At 33.6% G+C, this 23574-nt stretch overlaps 2 protein-coding genes across 3 annotated transcripts; one reads left to right on the forward strand and one right to left on the reverse strand.

The window, feature by feature from the left end:
• Window positions 1-1855: 1855 nt before the first annotated feature.
• Window positions 1856-7103, forward strand: BRIZ1 (zinc finger (ubiquitin-hydrolase) domain-containing protein). The gene is made up of 11 exons (XM_085732963.1): window positions 1856-2204; window positions 2296-2404; window positions 3014-3128; window positions 3278-3375; window positions 4533-4639; window positions 4808-5063; window positions 5610-5663; window positions 5974-6117; window positions 6189-6253; window positions 6395-6449; window positions 6535-7103. Exons 1-11 carry the CDS (start codon window positions 1924-1926, stop codon window positions 6691-6693), a joined length of 1443 nt encoding a protein of 480 aa, XP_085589089.1. The 5' UTR covers window positions 1856-1923; the 3' UTR covers window positions 6694-7103.
• A 4479-nt stretch (window positions 7104-11582) lies between these two features.
• Window positions 11583-21047, reverse strand: LOC146902275 (topless-related protein 4-like). Of its 2 annotated transcripts, none has more exons than XM_085732966.1 (26): window positions 20911-21047; window positions 20695-20808; window positions 20428-20607; window positions 20230-20343; window positions 19981-20139; window positions 19701-19878; window positions 19478-19607; window positions 19111-19220; window positions 18143-18311; window positions 17921-18030; window positions 17765-17834; window positions 17554-17627; window positions 17326-17421; window positions 17161-17256; window positions 16231-16358; window positions 15899-16133; window positions 15639-15803; window positions 15473-15565; window positions 15229-15375; window positions 14570-14680; window positions 14304-14483; window positions 13378-13506; window positions 13115-13210; window positions 12654-12842; window positions 12319-12485; window positions 11583-12236 (listed from the first exon to the last, which is right to left on the reverse strand). In XM_085732966.1, exons 2-26 carry the CDS (start codon window positions 20772-20774, stop codon window positions 12038-12040), a joined length of 3405 nt encoding a protein of 1134 aa, XP_085589092.1. In that variant the 5' UTR covers window positions 20775-20808; window positions 20911-21047; the 3' UTR covers window positions 11583-12037. The 2 variants fall into 2 exon arrangements, with proteins under 2 accessions (XP_085589092.1, XP_085589090.1); XM_085732964.1 differs by having other exon boundaries at window positions 19111-19223.
• Window positions 21048-23574: the final 2527 nt, after the last annotated feature.

Genomic DNA, 23574 nt, shown 5'->3' on the forward strand with positions numbered 1-23574 from the left:
TTTCATTCGAAAAAAATCATACTTTTTTTGACAAAAGAAATATCATTCTTTTTTGACAAAAAATAAGATCAAGATTGCTTAGTGTATATTATTTTAGTGTCCCATTCTTTACTCTATGCATCCAGATTCATGTAATAAAAATTGTGTCCTTAACCACTTGTACACCTTGAAAAAGGTGAATTCTAGCCACTGTAACTACTTGACGGAAAAAAAAAAAGCATGTCCTTAACCAATGATCTTGAGTTTGATCTTTCATAGATGTGTATGAAAAAATATTTGTTGAAATGGATTCGTCTTCACAGTTATTTCGAAGAGATTAGTCTTCACAATTGAGCGAGAATACTTATGCTTTAACAAAAAAAAATGATTGCATCTAACTTTTTCGAATTGATAAAGTATATCAATAAAATACATATTCACTACAAACAAAAATGATTGATTTACGAACAAATTCATAAGATGATGTTTTTAATTTTAAAATAATATCAAAGCGTGAAGCTTTTTAATTTAAAAGCATTAAAATGTTTTGTCAAAAAAAATTATGTGTTTGTAATATTTTTTTTAAAATTATAAATTTATTTTTATGATGCATACACTTTATTTATTTTTGAGGGGACGCATACACTTTATTTCATCACCTACCTATTCTTAGGGTATAAGAAACAAAAACAACGTGGAGAATAATTCAGCAAAAAAGGAAAAGAAATGTGGACAATCATCAATAGTTGTTCTCTTTCCATTAAGGGACAGACCCAGTCAGGAGTCACTAATACTCAATCTTTGCTCTAAAGGTGATTTACCAATTTTTATTTTGCTAAAATATGATTTGTCAGCATTAAGCACTCATTTTTTAGTCTTCTTGACCATTGCACAATGTCTTTCTAACGTTTTGAATGGTTTCTCACTCTGTCTACACTTGGCTGAATGTTTCGTTTAAAACATTAAAATAGAATACTAAATAAGACATTGGTGCTTACTGTTGCCTCACTATTTTTTGCTTTTACAAGTTGTAGATAATGTGCTGGGTAAACTTAGATTTGCATGGATAAAAAGATTATGAGTTCAGCTCTTCCTACTAATGCAATAAAAATAACTAAATAACTATCATTTTTATTTTAAAAGCAAAAAACAATAGTTATTGTTTCGGACCAACTCGAGGTTTAATCCTTTCAATTTCACGATCCACTTCCGAAACGCACTCGTATCAAGAAATGATTCATCTAGCATAAGATTCTCGTAATTTATAACGCTTTGGCGGACTCAATGTCCTCATATGGCTATTGAATTTGACCATTAAAGGACGTCGTCCGTAATGGTCCTCCTTTTACTCCCTAAGGACTTCTCCTTGAAGATGTATAAATATCTCTCCACCACAACAATATAATATAAACAATTTTTATACTTTAAATTTTCTCACTTTTTGCTCTCATACTAACTTGACCGTCACAATGCTACCACCTCCACTTCAACATCAACAAAATATCTTCTCGATCTAGCCAGATTAATATCTCTCGATCTAGCTAGATTAATTATTATCATTTTTTTGTCGACCGAGATTTGAACTTTGACCTTATATATATTATGCGTTTGTCTCTATCAACCGAGTTAAGCCTACGATGACTTCTAAGAGATCATTTAAATTAATTAAACTTATTTTTTTGAAGAGAAATTAATTAAACTTAATTAGAATGTGTGTTGCTAGCATTTGTCTAATATAAAATGATATATTTGTGTTTGTAAATTGAAGATGGGGAGAGCTTCCTTCCTTCCTTGTGCAGTGGTAGTTGGAACTTAGAAAGAAACCCGCCAAACCCAAACGAACTCTATATATAAAGATTTAGATTTTTACACATCTGACCCTTCCATTTTCCACATTCACAATTCAGACCCAAACGCGTTATTCTTTCTCCGATCAAAGAAACCATGTTCTTCCTCCGAGTCCACTCAGTCGACGACGAGAATCCACTCGATCCCGAACTCATCTTCTCCGCTCCAACCCAATCCCAAGAAAACCCTAAATTCACAGAACGCAGAGGCGTTCTTCATCTCTTCCGAAGCGCTTCACACTCCTCTCTCCCTAATTCCAATTCTCTCTCACCTCTTCTCTTCATCCTCGCTGTTCCTAATTATTTCTCCTTCGATGATTTCATTCGGTTTTGTGGTCCCCACTATCTTGATCGTCTTCATCATCTTCTCTTCATCAGGTAAGTACTGTTTCAATTCCATTTTGAAAAAGTTCTGTAATATTCTGTTGCAAGAAAACCCTAATTGTTGATTTTAATTTTGATTTGGTAGGAACGATGGGATGGAAGATAGGTATAGTGTTTTGATTAGGTTTGATGATCAGCTTGCTGCTGATGCATTTCATACCTATTTCAATGGCAAGAAGTTTTCTCCTGCTGAGGTAAGTAATAACGGGTTTGGGTTTCCATAAATTTGTACTTGTCATGTTTACTTGTATTAAAGTCTTCTTTTGATAAACAACTTAGTTTGCAGCTTATAGGATAAGCGTTTATCGAATTAAAGCTATTTCCCTTGAAAAAGAAAAAAGTCAAACTGTTTTTTGTATAAGCTATCTTGGACATCTTATGGATAAGTCGTAAGTTGTTGTCATAAGTTCTCCCAAACAGTCTCATAAGTGTTTATGCCAGTAAATAAGCTCAAATAAGTTATTTCAAATAGGACTTAAGTAAAAATAGGTAGTGTGTTTAATGTGTTATTTTGTGTATGCATGTTTCTAAAATAACCTTTTGCATATAGATGTGTTCAATTCTGGCTTCTTATCTTTCAAGTAAATAGTATTAATAAGGGTATATTTGAAAAAATATATATAATGATTTGAAATGAAGCTTATATTTAGGGTCATTTTTTTTTCAAAAGACTTGTATTTAGGACTAATATTTATGTGCATTTCCTCAATAATCAATTAATACCTTTGTCGTTTTTTAAATTTATTGGTCTTCCTTATTACGTATATCTCTCTTTCACTTTTCAAATGATGATCAAAATGTAGGCAGAGATATGCCATATTTTATTTTTGCTTTCCGTGGAATACTCGGAATGTGAAGAAGTTGCTGGGACTCCTCCAGCTGGTTGTACAGAAATACCAACATGTCCAGTTTGCTTGGGTGAGTTTCATTTTTTCTTCATCGTGACCCTCTGTTTGCTTGGATCTTGGTGACTTTTTTCGCTGTCTTCAATTTCTCTGAGGTGATTATGATTGTGTGGGTTGATGTTTATGGTGATATTTTCTTCTATTTTTATGTTTGAATCCCAGAGAGACTGGACCCTGATACAAGTGGAATACGCACAACACTTTGTGACCATTCATTTCAATGCCCTTGCGTCTCAAAGTGGACATATTTGTCTTGCCAGGTATGTAGCTTCCCCATTCCATGAAAACCTGTTTTGACATATTATTACACTTTAATCTTTGGTTGGACATATTATTAGACTCTTAGAGCATCATGGGTATTAGGTGAGTGATGATGATTCTTCATGAGAAGCTTGGTCACTCAACTTGCACAAATTGTTTAAGAGTTATATTGCCTAACTAGGATATTATCGTGAGGTTAATTTGCATTGAACATATATTGATTGATTCAAACGAGTTTGAAAGTTTCTCAGGTTGTCACAAGCTCTTCATTAACCAAAGTTTAAGAACGTATTTGGATTGCATTCTATAACTTCATAATTATGAAATATTATCTTGGGAAATTGAGAGAATATCATAATTTTGTTTGGACATATTATTATCATGTTAATACACTTTTTAAGTCCCAAAGTGGATGGTATAAAGGTATCTGAAGTTCTTTTATAAAAATAATTTGATCTTGCATAAGCCAAACTCTTGTATAAAGATAAAAGATGCAACATGGGCGATGGGAAAAAATGGATCCTATCAATTTTTTCCAACCTAGGATATTAAGCTCATGAGCTTAGTCTTACTTCATTGTCAAGAAACGAAAAAAGAATATCTTCTCCAAAATTTATTTAGACATACTTCACTTATTGTTCGGAGGTAAGTATTGTTAAAACCAAGCGAGCCAGAATGCATTGAATTTCCGGGAAGGTGTTCCAATTCGAATACCTTGTCACGACTTCACTTGAAACACTAACCTTGCCTTTGCACCCCCTCCTCATGGTCAAGGTAACAACTTCAACACATGGCCAACTTATCATTGCACATTCCAGATATTAAAATCCATTTAGTGTATTTTCTCCCTAATTATTAATTTAAGTTGGGATGCAAATGCAAGCATCATTGATCATTTTTATTTTCTAAAAAACAAGGAAGGGCGGAAATTAAGGTGTCATATCTGCAGTATGATTACATAGAGTGATTTTGTTTGAATTGTAATCTGAACATTTTTTCAGTATTTAATTAGTAGATATATTTTGTAATGTTGCATTGACTAAAATTTCATGTGCTTCGCTAACAAAAGCACTGGTTTTATTGGTAATGCACGTGGAAATATTATTGTATTGATGGAGAATTCTATTGAAAAGAACTTATGATGTTTATATTGTAGGTCTGCCGATTATGTCAACAACAGGATGAGAAGCCAACTTGTTTTATTTGTGGAACATTAGATGATGTCTGGGTTTGTATGATTTGTGGATTTGTCGGATGTGGAAGGTAATATATTAGTATCAGTTCTTTAATTTTCGTTGGTAATAACTTGTGTACAAAAGTCCCTACTTAATATGTTAAACAAAACAAACCCATTTTATTGTCATTTATATAGGTTATTTGCTTTTGTTTTGTCAGGGAAGACTTTAATGCTATGGTTCTTTTTTAATCTAGATATAAAGAAGGACATGCTATTCAGCATTGGAAAGATACTCAGCATTGCTATTCTCTTGATTTTAGAACACAACAAATTTGGGATTATGTGGGTGACAATTATGTCCATCGACTGAATCAGGATCAATCTAGAATTGACGGCAAGTCGAAGGAGATGCATGTTCACTGTATGTCTCTAGAAGGGGATTGTGACACATGTGAATGTAGTGAAGATTTAGAAGTTAATGGGGCCTTCTTTAACAGCAAAGTTGAAGCGGTATGTTTCTCGTGGAAAAAGCTTCTCTGAAATCGTGGAGTTAGGGTGTAGCTAACCTTAACAAGTTTTTAACAAGGCTAACCTTAACAAGTTAACATTATAATGCACTTTAATTTTAAATCAACTCTAGATACATATTTACTTGCTCATTTTAGCGACAAGCTCACTTTAAGTGGAGCTTATCTGTTTCGCATGTATTGATCTCTTAATTTAATTTTATGCTGATACTAATTTGGGCAGATTAGTCTGAAACAAAAGCCTGTGCACCTGTGGTATGATTTTGTTTGCTGTGTAATTAACACGGGGCTTTATGCATAAGGCACTTAATACCTGTACTGTCATGTAGACATAGAGATAGGCCCATATAGTTATTCTATAAATGGGATGTGAAATGTCAAATAAGCCGTCACACGTGATGTGTAAACATTGTTTCATGGCCTAATGTCACACATTTGGTTGTTTATTGTATGATACTCGATGTATCTTGTGCTCCGATGATTTTTCTTTCACATGCTCTGTCACTGATTAATTAATGGACATGAACAGATTGTGGATGAATACAACCGTCTTCTTACATCTCAATTGGAGACTCAAAGACAAGTGAGTTAACTCTACCATCCTTGAAATTTTTTTCACTGTGGGGTTAAAATAATTCTGTAAACATTAAACTCTATTCAGGTTATAGAACTATAGATTGTTCATGTCATACTCTTCTCTAATATACCAGTTTCTTGAATGTCAACTGGAAGTGATGTAATTTATAGTGTGGTTGTCAGTATAAAGTTTCTTTCACTTATGATGAAGGCTTTGGGACAATTGCTATGATACTCGCAATGGGTTGATCTTTTGATGCAGTAATATGATGACGTGTTTGTGAAATCTAATTATCTTCATACCATTTTTGTTTTAGTATTATGAATCCTTACTAATTGAGGCAAGAAGTAAAGAAGAAAGCTCCGTATCTGAAGCAGTGGAGAAGGCTGCAACTTCTGGCATGCTGGATATCCAAAATGAACTAGAAAAGTGTACAGAAGAAAGAAATGTTGTTGCTGAGGTAACTTTTCTCCTATATTTCCTTATTGCTTGCTTTAACTCTGCTATTTAGACACTTCATTCTGCCCTTAGGTTAATCGGAAGCTCATTAAAAATTCAGAAATGTGGCGAAAGAAGATTAAAGAAGCAGAAGAGAGGTAATGGTATTACCACTTAAGCTACCAATTTGTTTGGAATGAAGTTATGTGTAACTTATTAAGAATGTTAGTAAAGTTGTTTTTTTTTTGGTTATTGCTGCACCATATTCTCATTACATGTTTAAATATGTGATCATTTAGGGAAGCTACATCATTGAAGTCGATGAATGAGAGGGTCCTTGATTTGGAGGAACAGGTATGACAACTTCCTTCATTAATCCTTTGTATAGAAGTTTTCCAATTTTATTGTTCTCTGATGGGTTAAGTGACTATACAAACAGATAAGAGATATCACGATTTTTCTACAAGCACAAAAAACAATTGATAAGATGTCAGACTCAAATGGAATAAAGGAGGGAACAGTCTTACCAGTGGCTCATGAGCAACCTTCTCCTGGAAACAGCAAGAAAAACAGAAAGTCTGGTCGAAGGCGGCGTTAGTTGTAACGTCAACTAGAACACGTATTCGAATTTATGGACTGGTTTAAGTTTTTGGAGGGAAAACACTAATAAACTTTGCCAAGAGTGTTCTAATGCATATCTGAAATTTTGATGGTACCTGACTTAACTGCCACAGGAAAAATTAGCCCACCTTACATTTCAGCTCCCATTGCAACTTGTTTGCTTTGTGTGGGGATGTAATCCCCGGATAGGGCTTACTCATTGATACCGATGCTCGAAGTAATGAGAAAACGCTTTGTACAATTGAGAATGATATTGGAAAGAAAAGTAAATGAACCTTTGCTATGAATTTTACTTCTGAAGTATTCAGTTAAAGATCTATTTGTTGTGTGTATATATTTTAATATACAGTTAAAATAAAATCATTAACTGTTAGTTTTTCGTGGAAAGAAGTTTGTTTTTTTAATATTTTCCTATGTTTGACAACGCCTTTTTAATTACTTTGAGTTTGGTTGACAGTATTTGCTAAATGAGACTATTTTATTACTTTATCCCTTTTTTTGCCACCTTTCTAAAAAAAACTATGTAGAAGTCGTTTTTAAAGCTCTATGCAATATTATTCGTAACTAAAAGGATCTCAAATTTTTATTTGATGTTTTATGGTTGATGTAATAAAATGTAACTAAAAGTTCTCAATTTTTTAACTGTTTTTTTATTCTTAGAATTTTTTTACTCCTCATGTTTGAGTTTTCTAACTAAACTCATAATCTAGTCATATATATAGGTTAAGAGGAAATTATAGACCATAGATGTTTTCAAAATTTAATTTTGTTCATATAATGTTTCTGGTATTTAGAAAATATATTTGGCCACGTGAAGGTTGATTTTTACTCCAATATCAACATTAATATTTTAGCACTGTCGTGTAAGGATTCTAATAAACCCCTGTTTTCAACTAAAAACTAATAAAACCCCATTAGTCTTTAAATTATCACGCCATTTTAATTTCTAAAATATATTTTATTGAGAGGAATTTCTAAATATATCTTGTTGAGAGGAGTTTCTAAATATAAAATATAATAAATAGTCTTTAACGATATAAAATCCATCAATTTAGTCTAAAATATATGAAAATGTGTCCATTTAATCTCGAACAACTTAATCGCATATAGACTAAATTGATTGATTTTATATATTTTAAGAATTGTTTATTACATTTGTATAACTAGTTTAGAGACCCGGCGTTGCCCGGGTTAGATATTAAATAAGTTTTATAAGTTTGTGTGCACGAATACACATGTCAAGATATTAGATTGAATTTATTTAAATTTAAAATTATAATAATATCATAAAAATAAATATAAATGATGAGATGAATGTCCAATGCAAAAATAAAAAGTGTAAGAAAATGAATAATGAATTAGTCCAAGAGGTAAGAGTTTTGGGTCCCTTTAAACATGTGGTCATGGGTTTGTTTCGTGGCTCATGCGTATGAGAGAGAAAAATCGATTGAAATGAAAGAAAGTGGTTGAAATATATATATATATATATATAGGGAGGGAAATCAAGTTGCTGATTCCCTTGCAAACTTTGGTCTAACTTTGGATTCCTTTGTTATTTGGGATCATGTTCCTTTGTTCGCAAGTGAATCCTTTGGTAGGAACAAATCTGGCTTACCTAATTTTAGATTTTCTACTCCTTGAGGAAGTTTTGGTTTGGTCCTCTTCCTCCTTTTGTATTCTATCTTTTTTAATATATTTTGAGGGTTGTTTGCACTTTGCAACACCCTAGTTTAAAATATACATTATGTGTAGTTTGTTGAGATATTTCGCTACATAAAATATTACAATTTCAATAAAAAGTTAAAGAAAATATTGAGTGGATAAAATCAAAATGTTGTTGAGAAATTTATGTTAAATAAAATATTGATTTTTAAAAATAGAAAAAATAATAAAAATATTGAGAATGAATGTGGAAGTGACACGTGACATAAAAAACCTTACTTTATTGATATACTATTGATTGATTGATTGATTGATTGATGTGTAGTTTGTTGAGATAAAAAATACCGAGTGCATAAGATCAAAAGTTTGTTGAGATATTTATGTTAAATAAAATATTGGTTTTTAAAAATAGAAAAAATAATAAAAATATTGAGAATGAATGTGGAAGTGACACGTGACATAAAAAACCTTATTTTATATATATACTATTGATTGATTGATTGATGTGTAGTTTGTTGAGATAAAAAATACCGAGTGCATAAAATCAAAAGTTTGTTGAGATATTTATGTTAAATAAAATATTGGTTTTTAAAAATAGAAAAAATAATAAAAATATTGAGAATGAATGTGGAAGTGACACGTGGCATAAAAACCTTATTTTATATATATACTATTGATTGATTGATTGATTGATCTGTAGTGTGTTGAGATAAAAAATACCGAGTGCATAAGATCAAAAGTTTGTTGAGATATTTATGTTAAATAAAATATTGGTTTTTAAAAATAGAAAAAATAATAAAAATATTGAGAATGAATGTGAAAGTGACACGTGGCATAAAAAACCTTACTTTATATATATATTATTGATGACTAAATGGAAGAGATTGTGAGTTTAAATGGACTGAAGTGTTTTGTTGATATGAGTGTACAATCTTTAGAGGTATTCTTTTGAAGAGTAACATCAAAAAGAAATTATCTGGGTTTTTAGTTCTCATTGAAGAAGGAATGTTTTTAGATTTCTGCTCTTCCCCTACACTTTTCGCTCACGCCCTGTAGCCATTCCAAAATGCCCTTGCGCTAGTTAACTAACGCAAGTGTTAAACTCTCGTTACTTAACTAACGCTGCGTGAGTTAACCGAGCAGAATTCATATTTTGATCAATCATTTCTTCTCCATAGCATTGATGAATTAAACAAGCAGAGAACAACAAGTTTTGCAGTCCTTATATAATTGAGAAAGAGGAAGAGGGAGCCAAGTGGTGGACGAAATATATATTAATTCAATTGTTGATGAATTGCTCAGAATCGATGAGGATGAGAAATCATGATGTGAACATACGATGGTTGGAAATTGAAAGAAAAGCTGCGGCCCATATGTGCATATAAGCATATGAAAGGAGTTGAGATTACATTAGGTTTGGTGTTTTAATTCATGGATGACATGCAGAAGAAACGATTGATGAAAATATTAGAATTTTTCAACGTGACCTAAGTCACGCAAAGTGTATAACACTTGCGTGGGTTAACGCACGCGGGGGTATTTTCGTCGGTTCAGTTTGGGCGGGAGCGAAATGTGTTGGGGGAAGAGCAGTAATCATGTTTTTATTTTTATTTTTTGAAAGAAAAAAGGAATGATTTTTAGGTGGCATGTATGTGATTTTATGTAGGTATGTTATCATCATTGATATGTACTGTGGGTGGACAAGCCAACTTTCTCCTTCAAAAATAAAAGAATTTTGCTCTTCACCGGCGCATTTCGCTCGCGCCATGCAAACATGCCCAAAATGCCCCCGCGCTAGTTAACTTGCGTAAGTTTAAATTAATGCGCATGTTAAGTTACGCGGCGCAAGTTAAGTGGCACAAGGCTACTTTTTTTTAATTTATTTACTATTTTCAAATTATGTTATTAACTTTAATCTAAATTATTTTGTTTATATTAATCTAAATTATTTTCTTAACTTTATTAACTTTATTCTAAATTATATTATTAGAAATTATTTTGTTTACATTAATCTAAATTATTTTCTTAACTTTATTCTAAATTATTGATTCAATATTATTCTTTAAATAAATACAAATATAAATAAAGGTAAATACAACATTAGAAACTAAAAGCAAATATAAAATAAATGAACAAAATTGAGGCATATAATAATATCTCATTTTATTAATAATTCATACATTACAATAATTCATACAATAATTTTGAACTTATTCATTAAATCTACTTATTTTCTCCTTGGGGTAAAAAGTAATCAATCTTCGTGGGATAAAATAGTGAGCGGCCTTCTTGGGGAAAATACATCATCAACCCTTGGGCTAAATTTAAATCTGGTTTTTTTTTACCACAAGAAGTTCTTTTTACCCACGGTAAAAAGTTTCTGCGGTTAAAAAAGCAGGTTTAAAATTATCTCAAGGGTTGATCACTTCCCCAAGTCGGCTACTCACTACTTTACCCCAACGAAAATTGATCACTTTTTACCCCAAAGAGAATATTGAAAAGAAAAAAAGAAAGAAGAGAAATAGAGGGAGAGAGTGAGGAGGGGGAGAAAGTAATATAGTGTGAGGAATTAGGGAAGTATGGAGAGGTATTTATAGGTAGAAATGGGAGCCTAGGTTGTAACTACCATAAATGTGGTAAAAAAAAGTGTAAAGGTTGTAAAAAAACGTGTAGATTGAAGGTTGAAAATGTGACCACCGTCCACAAAAACGTGTTCTTGAGGACGGACCACCGGCCAACGTGCGTGAGTTAACTCGCGCATAGGCCGGTGCCGCGTGACTTAAGTCACGCATTGATTATAACGTGCGTTAGTTAAGTCACGCGGCGTGACTTAACTAACGCAAGGGTATATTTGGAAGGCTTGCGGGGCGCGAGCAAAATGTGCAGGGTGAAGAGCAAATTTCAAAATAAAAAGATAGTGTTGAACTAAAAAAACTGTACTGTACTGTACTTTGTTTATTTGACTCAACTCAAAATTGGAGTAGCAGCAACTAGCAAGTCCCTCGTGATAATTAGCAATGGTCTGGTTGGTTGGAGAGAGAATGGATGGGAGGAGATTACCCAAATTTAGCTCTCCTCCATGGCGGTGGGGGAGATAGTTTCTAGTTTGCTCTCCCTAATCTTTTTGGTATTAAGAGTTAATTCCGATTATTATTTCATTTTGCGAAATCAAAATAAACTAAAAAACAGTAACAAATCTATCAATTTGTAAAGATAAAGATATCTAAAAGATTCCTTGCATCGAATGTAGAAGTAATAAAACAATTAAATATCTGAGTAACACTGGTAAAAAAAAGAAAACTATAACGACTAGTTCCCTATATTTTTTAAAATCTACACAAACAAAATAAGACCCACCTAAAATGGAAAAACCTAGAAAAAAATAACAATGACCCTCCACTCTGCAACGCCCCAGCCGAATTTACGCTATGCATTTCAGTAATAATCCTAAATGAGTAAACATACTCGACTAACCCCATGCAGAAGAAAATGATTAGGAAGCACTAACAAGGTGATTGGTTCAACTGATTTATCCTATCTTCTTATAAACACAAGTTCCGCAGCTTCCCCTTGCAAACTGAATGGAGGCACCAGGGGCGGGACCACAAGCAATAAATACACCTCAAAGGTCCTTAGAGACAGCACTGCATAATGCACTGTCACCTTTGGGGTTGCTCTGAAACAGAGGCACCTGAAGGAGTGCTAGGACCAACACCATTCTCGGTTGGAGGTGGAGAACCCCACCTTCCTTCTGACTCTAGTGGTTCAAGAACATGTACTCCACCATCTGTAAGTCCTAATGCAAATTGATTGGATTCGGAGGGATGTGCAGCGATCACAAGAGGATATACTCTCAGGCTGTCAAAAAGAAGTTATTTGGATGTGAGAAAAAAGAATTACAACAAAAGATCTTTCATACACCACTGATAACAAAACGCACCTTGGGTTGGGATTGAGATAAGCAGTTTGATTTATTCTACATCTTAATCTGAGTGTTGAGGCAGTAAGAACACCAATACTTCCATCTTCAAAGCTTACATATATTGATTGACTATCACATGAATATGTAGCATGTGTGATTGGACCACTCGCTTCCCGAGGCACCCACTGATTAGACAAAAATTGAAATTCAGAATAAGCGTGTTTCATGGCTTAAACTATAGATCACATTGAAATGCAAAGATCAGATGGAGCTACCAATTAAATAAACAATGCGCTCTACCAGACCAAAATAAAAAACTGCATAAATTCAGATTTGAGTACAAACCAACACACCTGCTTTAGGCATTCCAATTTCGGGGCCTCATATATGGCTATTTGAGTTTCATGAACAGCAAGTAAATGTGTCTGGTCTAAATGAAATTGAACACGAGTATCTGCAAGAGGTGCTGGAGCTCGCCCATTTGGCATCTGTAGGAATTTATTTGTTTGCTTTTCCCATCCGTCCGTGCTCCATACACACAACTATTTGACATGAAATCAATGAATGCATTCTTAATATCCACTAAATACATCGTTATTAACTTAATGATCATACTTTCGCAAGGAACATAATGCACAGAGCATAACGGACATGACTGACACACGTATACATAGACAAACGATGAAAAATCTAAGGTAAACACAACCTTGGAATATGTAGGCAAACAAAAGCAATATTATTCCTTAAAGATTACTTTTAGCTTTTGGCAACACTCTATTTATAGAGCAAAAGGCTGCTAGTTAAAATTCTTTACCTGAGAGTCAGCTCCAGATGATACAAGAATATTTAGAACATGAGAAAATGCAAGACCAGTGATTCTCTTCTGATGACCTTTTAGCTTGGTTTTGACCTTCATGGAAACATTTTTTTAAAAGATCAATGTCAAAGTCTTCACAAAAAAAGCATCAATATGCAAAACTAAACCAATAGCTTTAGGCATGGAGAATAAATAAAAAAAATAAGAGACAAATGCAATCATCTGAAAACAATTCGTCAAATTATGAAATTTAGAACTACCTCATCCACTCGAACATTATAAATTTGTATAGAAGAGTCATCCATGCCAATAGCAATAATATTGTTATCTTGAGGATGGAAAGCAAGAAATGTAGCAGCTGGTGGTGGCGGCATAAAAGTTGTCATTGTCTGCAGGTAGGGTTCAAAGAGATCAATGTAATTTCAATATATAATAGCCAAAGCCAACAACCGAAAATTCTGAATGCACTACAATAAACTATGAAGTTGTGTACATTATTTAGCCAAATAATAAGTAGATTTTATACTATCATCTAAATTACATGAACTTGCAATGGGTTTTAAGTCTGTCCATTTTGGCTACACTGCTCAAAGGTCAAAAATAGGAATTCGCGAAAACGTAGAACCACATGGTGTGAAACAGAGAGAAACAAAGTGATAGAAAACATGTTAGCCTCCAAACTAATTTCACCCAACTGATGCAACCAAGTTGTGGATTTCTCGTTGTCTTGGTTACAACTCCATACTAAATTCAATCTCTTTTATTTCACTCCAATCTACGGCATTCATAAACCTCACACATGTGGCATGCAAGCAATTTTAACGAGGTATATATGTATAATGATATATTGTGTACCCATTTAACCAAAAAAAATGATATACTGGGTACCTAACTGAACCTAGTGCTGATATCCTTCGACAACACTGGATTAATATCTATTTAAGCTCGCTATCAAATGATCAGAAATAAAAAACAGTAAATTAAATTTTTCAACAAAAAAGAAGTAGCCTTTGACAACACTGGATTAATATCTATTCAAGCTCACTATCAAACAATCAGAAATAGAAACCAGTAAATTCAATTTTTCAACAAAAAAGAAAGTTACAAGCCTGTGAAGCCTACAGTTGATTAATTCCTCAAGTCAGCCCATACATTAATTAACAAATAGATGAAAGAAGTTGCACACCTTGAATGTCATCATATTGAACAGGGAAATTTTTCCTCCAGAAGCAGACATAACATACGAGTCATTCTTGGAAAGCGCAAAACATGACACAGCATCCTCTGGGTTAGTATCACCTATCTCGTTAGTCATCAATATTCCACTGGATGGTTGCCATAGTTGTGGTTGAAGACTTGCAGTGGCCTGCATGGTAAGTTATTGTTGATAACAATCTTATGGTGTTAACCTGCAATTCTAAATACATCCGTGTATTAGAGATGCTTCCTTACCTTGCCTGAAGTGTTGCGGTCATTTTTCTGCCATTTCCAAAGTTTGTGAACAGCATTTGCTGCCAAAGCTAAAATTGCAACCCCTTGGTTTGTATAAATTAACCTAGAAACCTGAAACAATATTTAATAGTTCAAAGATGCTAAAGTTACTAAAAACCTCAAGCTATCGAACACCAAAAACTCACATTTGTTTATAATGACGAAAAAATAAACAATTATCTCATAATTTGGTTTCTCATAAAAGTTTACATTAGTTTATAATGGCGACAAAATAAAGAAACTGTCCAGTACCAGCCATTAACATCTTGGAAAAAATAATAGGACAATGTTCCATTTTCTGAGTCAATTTCAGAATTCAAATGTAAAATATATACATCAACGGAAGGGGAATATCCAAGTAGAATAAAACTTGAACACTGACATGCAAAAAGTGATATTCCATAGGAACGATAGTGTATGTTATACACTACACATGTACAGCACGTACAACATAACAGGTTATTTATTTATTGAACAATGTAAGTATTTTGCTTAAGTTGTAAGTCAATAGGGAGGCTGAGCATGCATTGATGAGAATAAAACATTTATACAACAGCTTCACATGCCAAAAGAAAATGAAATGAAGAGCATATATATACAAATTTAGTATGAGACAATACCCTCATTGATGATAAACCATCAGGAAGTTTCAAGGAGCGGCATTGTGACTGTTCGTTAATTTCAGTTAGTTTCCATATCCTAGACTTCTCCACAGCTTCATCAACAATTCTGGGTTTCACATCAGCTAAACTTCGAGAATCATTATTCTACAAATAAAAGAGTAGAGCGTGATTAAATACAACCCCAGAAAAATGCAATTCACATTCATTGACAGATTAATTATAGATATGCAGAGAAACTCACAAGCCCAACCATGGCTGCTACTGGAGGAGTTCTATCAGCAAGGCTTGTTCCAACGGCAACATTGGTAGAAGGAAAAGCGCCAATAGTAGGTGGCTGAATTATCATGGAGGATTAAAAATATGTACTTGCAGTAGATTAACTGTAAACTAAATTTGAATATCTTTACCTTCACATTAGCTGCAGAAGCGGCTCTAGAAGCATCAAATGCACGATTCTCCACAGTCCGGAGCAGTCTAATACCTTCTGCATTTGCTAAAATTTTAACTCCATTGTCACTTGTGGAGACGGCCAATAGTATTCCTTCCTTGTTAAATCTAATACATGGAGAAGCCTGCAGGTTTCAAAGACATGTATTACTATATAACGAAGTCGTCATCATCATCATCATCATCAGAAAACAAAACAAGATGCCAAACCAATAAATACCAGTAATCCACCATCTGCATCAAAACTTGTCAACAAATTTGTACTATCCATGTCCCAGAATTTGACCATAAACTCGTCTCCAGCGGCTAAAAACCTATTCTTGGTGGTATCAAATTGAACAACACCTGTAGATCTCTTCCCAAGACCATGATATGTGCGCTTCACGGCTCCTTCACTTTCATTCCATTCCACTAGAAATGACTCCCCTTCTTTATTTGTGCCGCAAGAAAATAATCTATGAACAATATATGGATAGTAAGAAAATGTTAAAACAATAAGTTCATGCACTAAACCAAAAAAAGAGTTAAAAGGAACAAAAAGTTTGTGTGAACCTTGTTCCATCAGCACTATATGACATTGTGGTAGATGAATGGCCAGGTGCGTCATAGTCAACCCTAGAACCCATGTTATCATACAGCCATGCCTTTATTTTTCCATCAGTTGCAGTCGAGAAGATGAACTGCAGAGCCAAATCAGAACATAGTTAGAAATTATACAACACAAGCATAATAATGAACCAAAATAAATTAGAAACTCAAAGGTATCCATGATCCATCCATCAACTTGAAAATATTATGAGGACAAGCTTCCAGATAAAAATATACTCTCTCCATATCGTAGAACAATTATTGACCAAGCATGACCACTAAAAATGGATCATTGGAGTTGACATTTGATGTGCCACCTATCCACAATTTATAACATGAATAGAACTTGTAAATCACACTTAACACTTATTAAGTTGGGGAACTACTTTGAACTGCTGACATTTTATCCGAATAGAGAAAAAAAAGTTAAGTGTGATTTACAAGTTAAAATAAAAAACACACACAAGCACTTACACAAACCAAGTTTAACGAGAAAAATATATTTTGGAGAAAAATTTGCATGTAGTCGAGTACATGTAAAATGAAAAGCATTTACTATCCACATTTTCAAAGCTTATTCACACTATGATGGCATGGATTAGAAAAAAGCTCGTGACTATACACATGCCATCCACAGCAAATGGAATGAACATATATAGATAAAATTTATGTGATAAGTGTACAAAGGTTGACTAATTGATGCTTTACAAGACTTTGTCTATCCCTTGCACATGCAGGAATTTAAGCAAGATTTGATATTTCAACAGTAACTGGATAATTTCTCTTGATGTGCTTGTATTACTTTCCTGCACGGAATTTTTTTTATCTATTTTTTTCCAGTCCCTCTCAGTTCAGACATCTGATGAATACTCATACATGGATATAAATTATTACCTGAATATTTTCTTTGTGATGAGGGCATACAGAATATACAGGTGCTTCATGACCCTCAAAAGTATATTGCTTTGCACCAGTGACTGCATCCCATACCTGTAAACGTTAAACTTTTAAAAATGGTATTTTTTGCATAGGTCTATTAAATATGTATGGTAAACCAACCTTGATGACCCTGTCCTCTCCACATGTTACAACACAAAGCTGTTTATTTGGATAAGAAAAAGCAAGATCATTGACACTCCCAGCATGAGCCTCTATCTGAGCCACAAAAACTATATCAGTATCCATATATCAAGAAGTTATGGATCTTTTGCTTTCAATCATCCAATGTAAGGATAGGAAAAAAACAAATAAAGATCTAGAAAATCTATGAACTTTAGACAGACGAACCTCTAAGTGGTTTCTCAAATCATCCCCACCATGATAGGAATATATGTGGACAATATGTTTAGAATAAGCAATACCTGAAGTATCAAAAAGGATAAAGCAAACTTTAGAACTCCTTACATATTTGTATATAATGCAAAAGGCAAAAGTATCACAAGAAATATTCAGTGAATATGAGAGTAAAACACAGGAGTATAAACTTGGTAGAACATACTGCAAAGTGTTCCATCAGGACTCCACACCACACGATTAACTGAGGCTGTGTACTCATTGGAAAGGGACGCCTACATAAGAATGAAGGAATTAATAATCAGAAAGTGACAAGGTGTCTTAAAAAACAAGCGGTAAATAAGCACTTTGAGATCCATACCTGTAAAGCCACTGAGCATACTTGAAGATCCCAAACCTTAAAACTTCTATGAGCAATCCTTTCACGACTACCTATATCCCACACCATGACATCGCCCATGTTTGTTCCAACTATCCATCAACGGACAAATAAATAGATAAGTAAATATAAAGTCAATCGGGTAAAACATATAGAATGTAAGAAAATATTAAGTTTCAAAAATTCACATAGAAATAGGCTTACCAAGAAGTAGAATTTGCTGAAGTGGATGGAAGTCCATACTTTTGACGGTTGAACCTTGGTTGAGAGTCATCAGAGCAGTCTTGGGCAGGTCATCAGAGGAATAGGAACTCTGACCATGGCTTTGGCTTGAGTATGCAACAGGAAGCAAATTTACTTGTAGATTATTGACCTGTGTAATATAAATATATAAACAGAGTTCAGCTATATACAACGGACCAAAAATCGAGTCAGCCAGTACACGCTATATCTGAAGATGTGAAGGGGAAACACTGAGAATTTAAAACTGAAAAACAAACTGCCTTAGATAGGAAGACACAAATATTGAATAAAGAAAAAATTTAAATAAAACTTGAGTATAAAGACACATCCATTCAAACTGCCTTAGAATAACAACATGCACTAATCCACCCAAACAAAAGTATATGAATAATCATTTCCCAACTTCAGTATACAGAAAAAATTTATATTCCCTCTACATAAGTGCAACTCAGTTGACTTCCCATCATAGGACCGTGAAAATAAGTGCAACTTACTAATATGTGGAATGAAGTAATATACAAAATGGTTCTCTAAAACACAATTTGAAAGGGTTTTTAGTTTTAAAAATGAAGGAAAAACTAATGCAACAAGTTGCATTGAAGCAGAGTATGAAAACACAAAACTATGGATAACTAGGCAATTCTGAAATGCGTATTTAACTTTCTTTTCGTAATTTCATAATTGAAGACTCGATATCCAATCATTAACTGAATAGCATAAACATATATAATAATCGAAATCAAAGGGGAAAATAGAAAGCAAGATAGTAACAAAAAATAAGATTGAAACTTTCATTTCTTAAATTGTGCTAATTCAAACATCCACTAAAGGTTATAATAACACAGCTAACTCTTATTTGGCACATTAGCACGCTACAATTCAGTCTAATAACAAGATTCAAAGAAGAAAATAGAATTCAAGTACTGTACTTCATCTGATATGCCAAAAGGTCTTGTTCTCTTCATTACATGATCTGAATCTGCAGTTTGATAATCCATAGCTGGGTTATTGGGAGGAGTTCTGGGGCGCTTTAAAAGAGCTGCTACCAGCAGCAGAAGTAAAAGCCAAAAGGGTACAAGAAAATCAGTTAAGTTAAACATGAAAGCATGCAATTCTACGTCATTAAATGATATCATAAGCTTCTTGCTACCACTCTATCAAATTCACGGTTCTCAGCTTTATAAATATACCCTTAGAGCTGCTATTTCAAATTACAAGTATTTTCTCCATCCCAAGTGTTCATAGTCATAATTCTTAATAACAATGCATATCAAGCAAGTAACCAATGTTAATTACCTGGATTATTAGCTTGTGCCAAACCTATGGGTCCTACTCCTGCAGAAGCTGAAGAATGTTGAACTTGAGGGCTAGCGGCCATCCATCCAGCAAGAGATGTTGGAAGAGCATTTGGGGTGGGCTGAAATGGCTATAAAAAAGGTATAGAGTCATAACATGTATGTATAATATTATGCAAGAGCATTACAAATGAAACACATGCATATCCTGTTGTTTAACTTACCCCGTGGGCACTAAGTGGCGGGAAACCACCAACCTTTGGGACACCAGCCATTAAGGGATTGGTAACAGGGGATGGCGCTCGTGCACCATTCGGTTGCCCACAACTATGGTCAACAAAAAGGGTCTTAATGTCAGGGTTAGGCCTCGGGTTCTTACAAAGCTGATGCTGCCAATTTAAACTGCAAACCAACAAACAAAAATAAAATGTAAATCCCATCAGACTTGACAGTTAACACCCGATAGATTATATAAACATAGAAAAGATCATATTTTTTAACAACCTCTGATTTATTAGAGTCCGCAATCTGGAGTTCTTCAACGAAGGAAATTGCAACTTATCACGAAACAAAGGGTTAGCTTCAATTAGTTTCTTCAGTTCAGCAAGCATTATTCCTCTCGCAGATTTTGTATCCCCGTACTTAGATAGCTGTTCATTTTGTCTGCAAATTCATTAAAAAAATGTCACAGCAACGAAACAAACAAATAAACCAGTCATCAAAATATAAAAATCAAAGTTTTACTGTCCAAACCTAAAATTATCCAAAGTCAACAACTGTGTAATTTCCTTAAATAGCTCTTCATTAAACGCAGCAAATACTTTCAAATCCTTCACTAATATATCCACAGCTTTCGATCGATCTCCCCTGCAACATTTTTTCCTCGTTTAACATCAGAGCAATCAAATTAAATACAGTAACACAACCAAACATCAGAACAAGTAAACCTACTTATCCAACGCTTCGAGATACTTCTGCTTCCTAATCTCGAAGAAAATCTTCATCGAGTATCGATTATCATCAACCTTGGTAAAACCAGTCAAGTACTTCTCCACCTCATCCCACTCCCCATTGGTCACCATTTCCTCAAAATACCTCATGTTAAAGAAAAATCCCGATTCTTGCTCCAACCTTCACATCATTCACGATATAAATTATCAAATTAACACCAAATAAATTAAATATGAACAAAAATGAAGAAATTAAGCATATATATACCTATGAACAGACTCCTTGAATTTCTCTTCATCGAGAAACTGGAGTATGAGAAAAACGAGTTCTCTGCTTAACGAAGACATCGTAAAGATCTACAATCGAATAGATCAACAATACCTAAATACAAAATAAACGAATTGAGCGAAAAATGAAAATGAAAAAAATTGAAATAGGAATTGAACGAAATGACGGAAAATGCGACGGTGAAGAAGTTTTCACCTGCGTCGGCACAGATCGAGCGAGCGAGAAATGCGAGTGAAAATTGTTTCTCGCTCTAGATTTTAGTTTCTCTCTCTAGCTTTTGTTCATGTATGTGATGTTAGGGATTTGGAGAAGAAGAGAGAATTGTGTGAAGCGACGAAAAATGAATGGATTCAGACACTTTAAATAGCGTGAGAAATCGATAACGAGATGAGAAAGTGATAAGGCTTTCGTCTTATGATAAGCAAGGTTTCGATAAGTAATGGGTACTTATAGTTTCCTCTGATAAGTAGAATGGGTTATCGTTCGTGTGATACGCGGTTCGAAATATCGGGAGTCATTAATTTGTCTAGATTTGAATATTTTATCGGCTTGAGTTGCGGGGTTTTCAACATTAGTTCGGTTTGAGCCAGCATTTAATTAACATGTGGATTTCATTCATTTAGGATAAGTACTGTATAAACAAAAAGTCAAATTGTACTTACTTTAAATCTGGTCCTGATGCAATTTCTCTATCGTTTATATACGAGATCGAAGGAAATATTTTTGTTAGAGAAAAACTTCATTAATTTTTTTTCCTAAGAAATTTTCTCTGTGTGCTTTAATTAGATAGGGTGTCAACTGCTATTTTCTTAATTAAAGAAAATATTACAACTTATTATTTTACTTTTAATTGATTGGTTGTTAAAGAAAATATTACAACTTATTATTTTACTTTTAATTGATTGGTTGAAAAGGAAACGAATTTGTGATAAAAAAAAAAAAGGAAACGAATTTAATCGATTGTCGAATAAAAAAATAAAAGACAATGTCAATTTTAGGTCAGGTTACTTGGTTGCAAAATAAGATATTTCTTTAACTTTGTGGTGTTTGGTTCAAAACTAGCACCCGGATAAAATAAAAGGAAATGTATTTATTGTTTTAGTAATTACAATATTGACTTTTATCAACCAATCAAATTAAGATTAAGATTTTTTTTTGTGGTCGGGATTCGAACTTGAACCCGCATATATTATGCATTGTCCATATCAACTCGAGCTAATCTTATAAGGACGGATTAAGATTGAGATCTTGTCACACAATTAAGTTTTCAGTATTTTTCTTGACTTCTCTAAAGTGAAAAATTCAATTTCAAAAGGTAAAGTGTATTACCAATTATCAATCATTTATTAATAAATCAAATGTACATTGCAAATACTCCTTTCGATTCTTTAAAAAAAAAACTTTCGATTTAAATATAAGCAAAAGATTGTATTGTATTTCACTTTTTACTTACATTAAATACAAGCAAGAGATTGTATTGTATTTTACTTTTTACTTACATTTAACATCATATGGATTAATGTATGAAAAATGATAGGGTCACACCCACTAACACTCTCTTTTAACACACTAAATAAGAATTGGACATGTGTCTCGCTACCTCTTCTCTCTCTTCTTTTTATTCTTTTAAATTAAATTATTAAAAAAAATCAAAATGTTTAGAAACGAGGTTGAACGGATTACCGGTTACTTAAAATAAAAAAGTGTGGCACATGTCCAATTCTTATTTGGGGTGTTAAAAGAGAGTGTTAGTGGGTAGCATTTCTCTTAATATTTTTTTTTTTTGAAGAAACTAAAATGATATATATTCACACCAAACACAACGCCTCTTTAGCACAAGGTGTGCCAAAGAAGCGCAAAACGGAAACAATATTTGTTACAAGGCAACATGTCAAAAAACAAAAGCGAGACATTAGTCGATACCCAAACATAACAACGGGTCCGACCGCCACCGTTGACAACCATACACAAAAGCGGCGTTATTAGCACGCACCACCAATAAGAATGAAATTTAACCTTTTCCACTAGCTCCTCAATAGGACTAATAACATTGTTAAAGATTCTATTATTACGCTATTTCCAAATGATCCAAACACATAAAATCCAAATGAAATTGCGGAAAGAACGTCTAGTCTTGGTGCCACCTAAATAATTTGTAAAGTGAATAAAATGAGCATCAATATTTCGGTGGTCGACTCTGAGAAGCCAAGCCGAGGACCGCACCTGCTGCCAAATAACTCCAAAAAAATCACAACGAATAAATAAATGATTTGCGGTTTAATATGACCACACCCTCCAACGCAAGAGATGTACGCGACGGGAAGGATGCCCCGATCATAGAGGTTAAATTTGGTTGGCAATGTTTGTCTTCGCAGTAATCGCCGAGGCTAGAATCGACGGCACTTGAGGATGCCAAACCAAACTTTGAGCATCATCCCGCAACCGATATTCATGAGATGTAATAACCGCATACCCCGATCTCTTGATATATTACTCCATCATTCCATATTAAGTAGCTTAAAAAAATTGACTTAGGGTATGTTTGTTCCAAGTTTACGGAATTTATTGTTAGGAATGACATTTCTTGGAATATAAAGATGAGAATTTTATTCTAAGGTATTTAAAAAGAATATGTTTGGTTAGTTTTATAATATTCATAGGAACCATAAAACTATAGACTATAATAGTTAACTACATATGAATTTATTCTCATTTGAACGGGAACTTTATTCTCACCATTTTCTCTCGGGAATTTTTTTCTATTCCCAAAAACATTTATTCCCGAGAATAAAATTTAGTAAATTTTTAACAAACGTAGGCACACACACACACACACACACACACACACACACATATATA

The sequence above is a fragment of the Medicago sativa genome, chromosome 8, assembly GCF_051527215.1.
Source record: "Medicago sativa cultivar Bolivia chromosome 8, Bolivia_mono, whole genome shotgun sequence".
Lineage (NCBI taxonomy): Eukaryota > Viridiplantae > Streptophyta > Magnoliopsida > Fabales > Fabaceae > Medicago > Medicago sativa.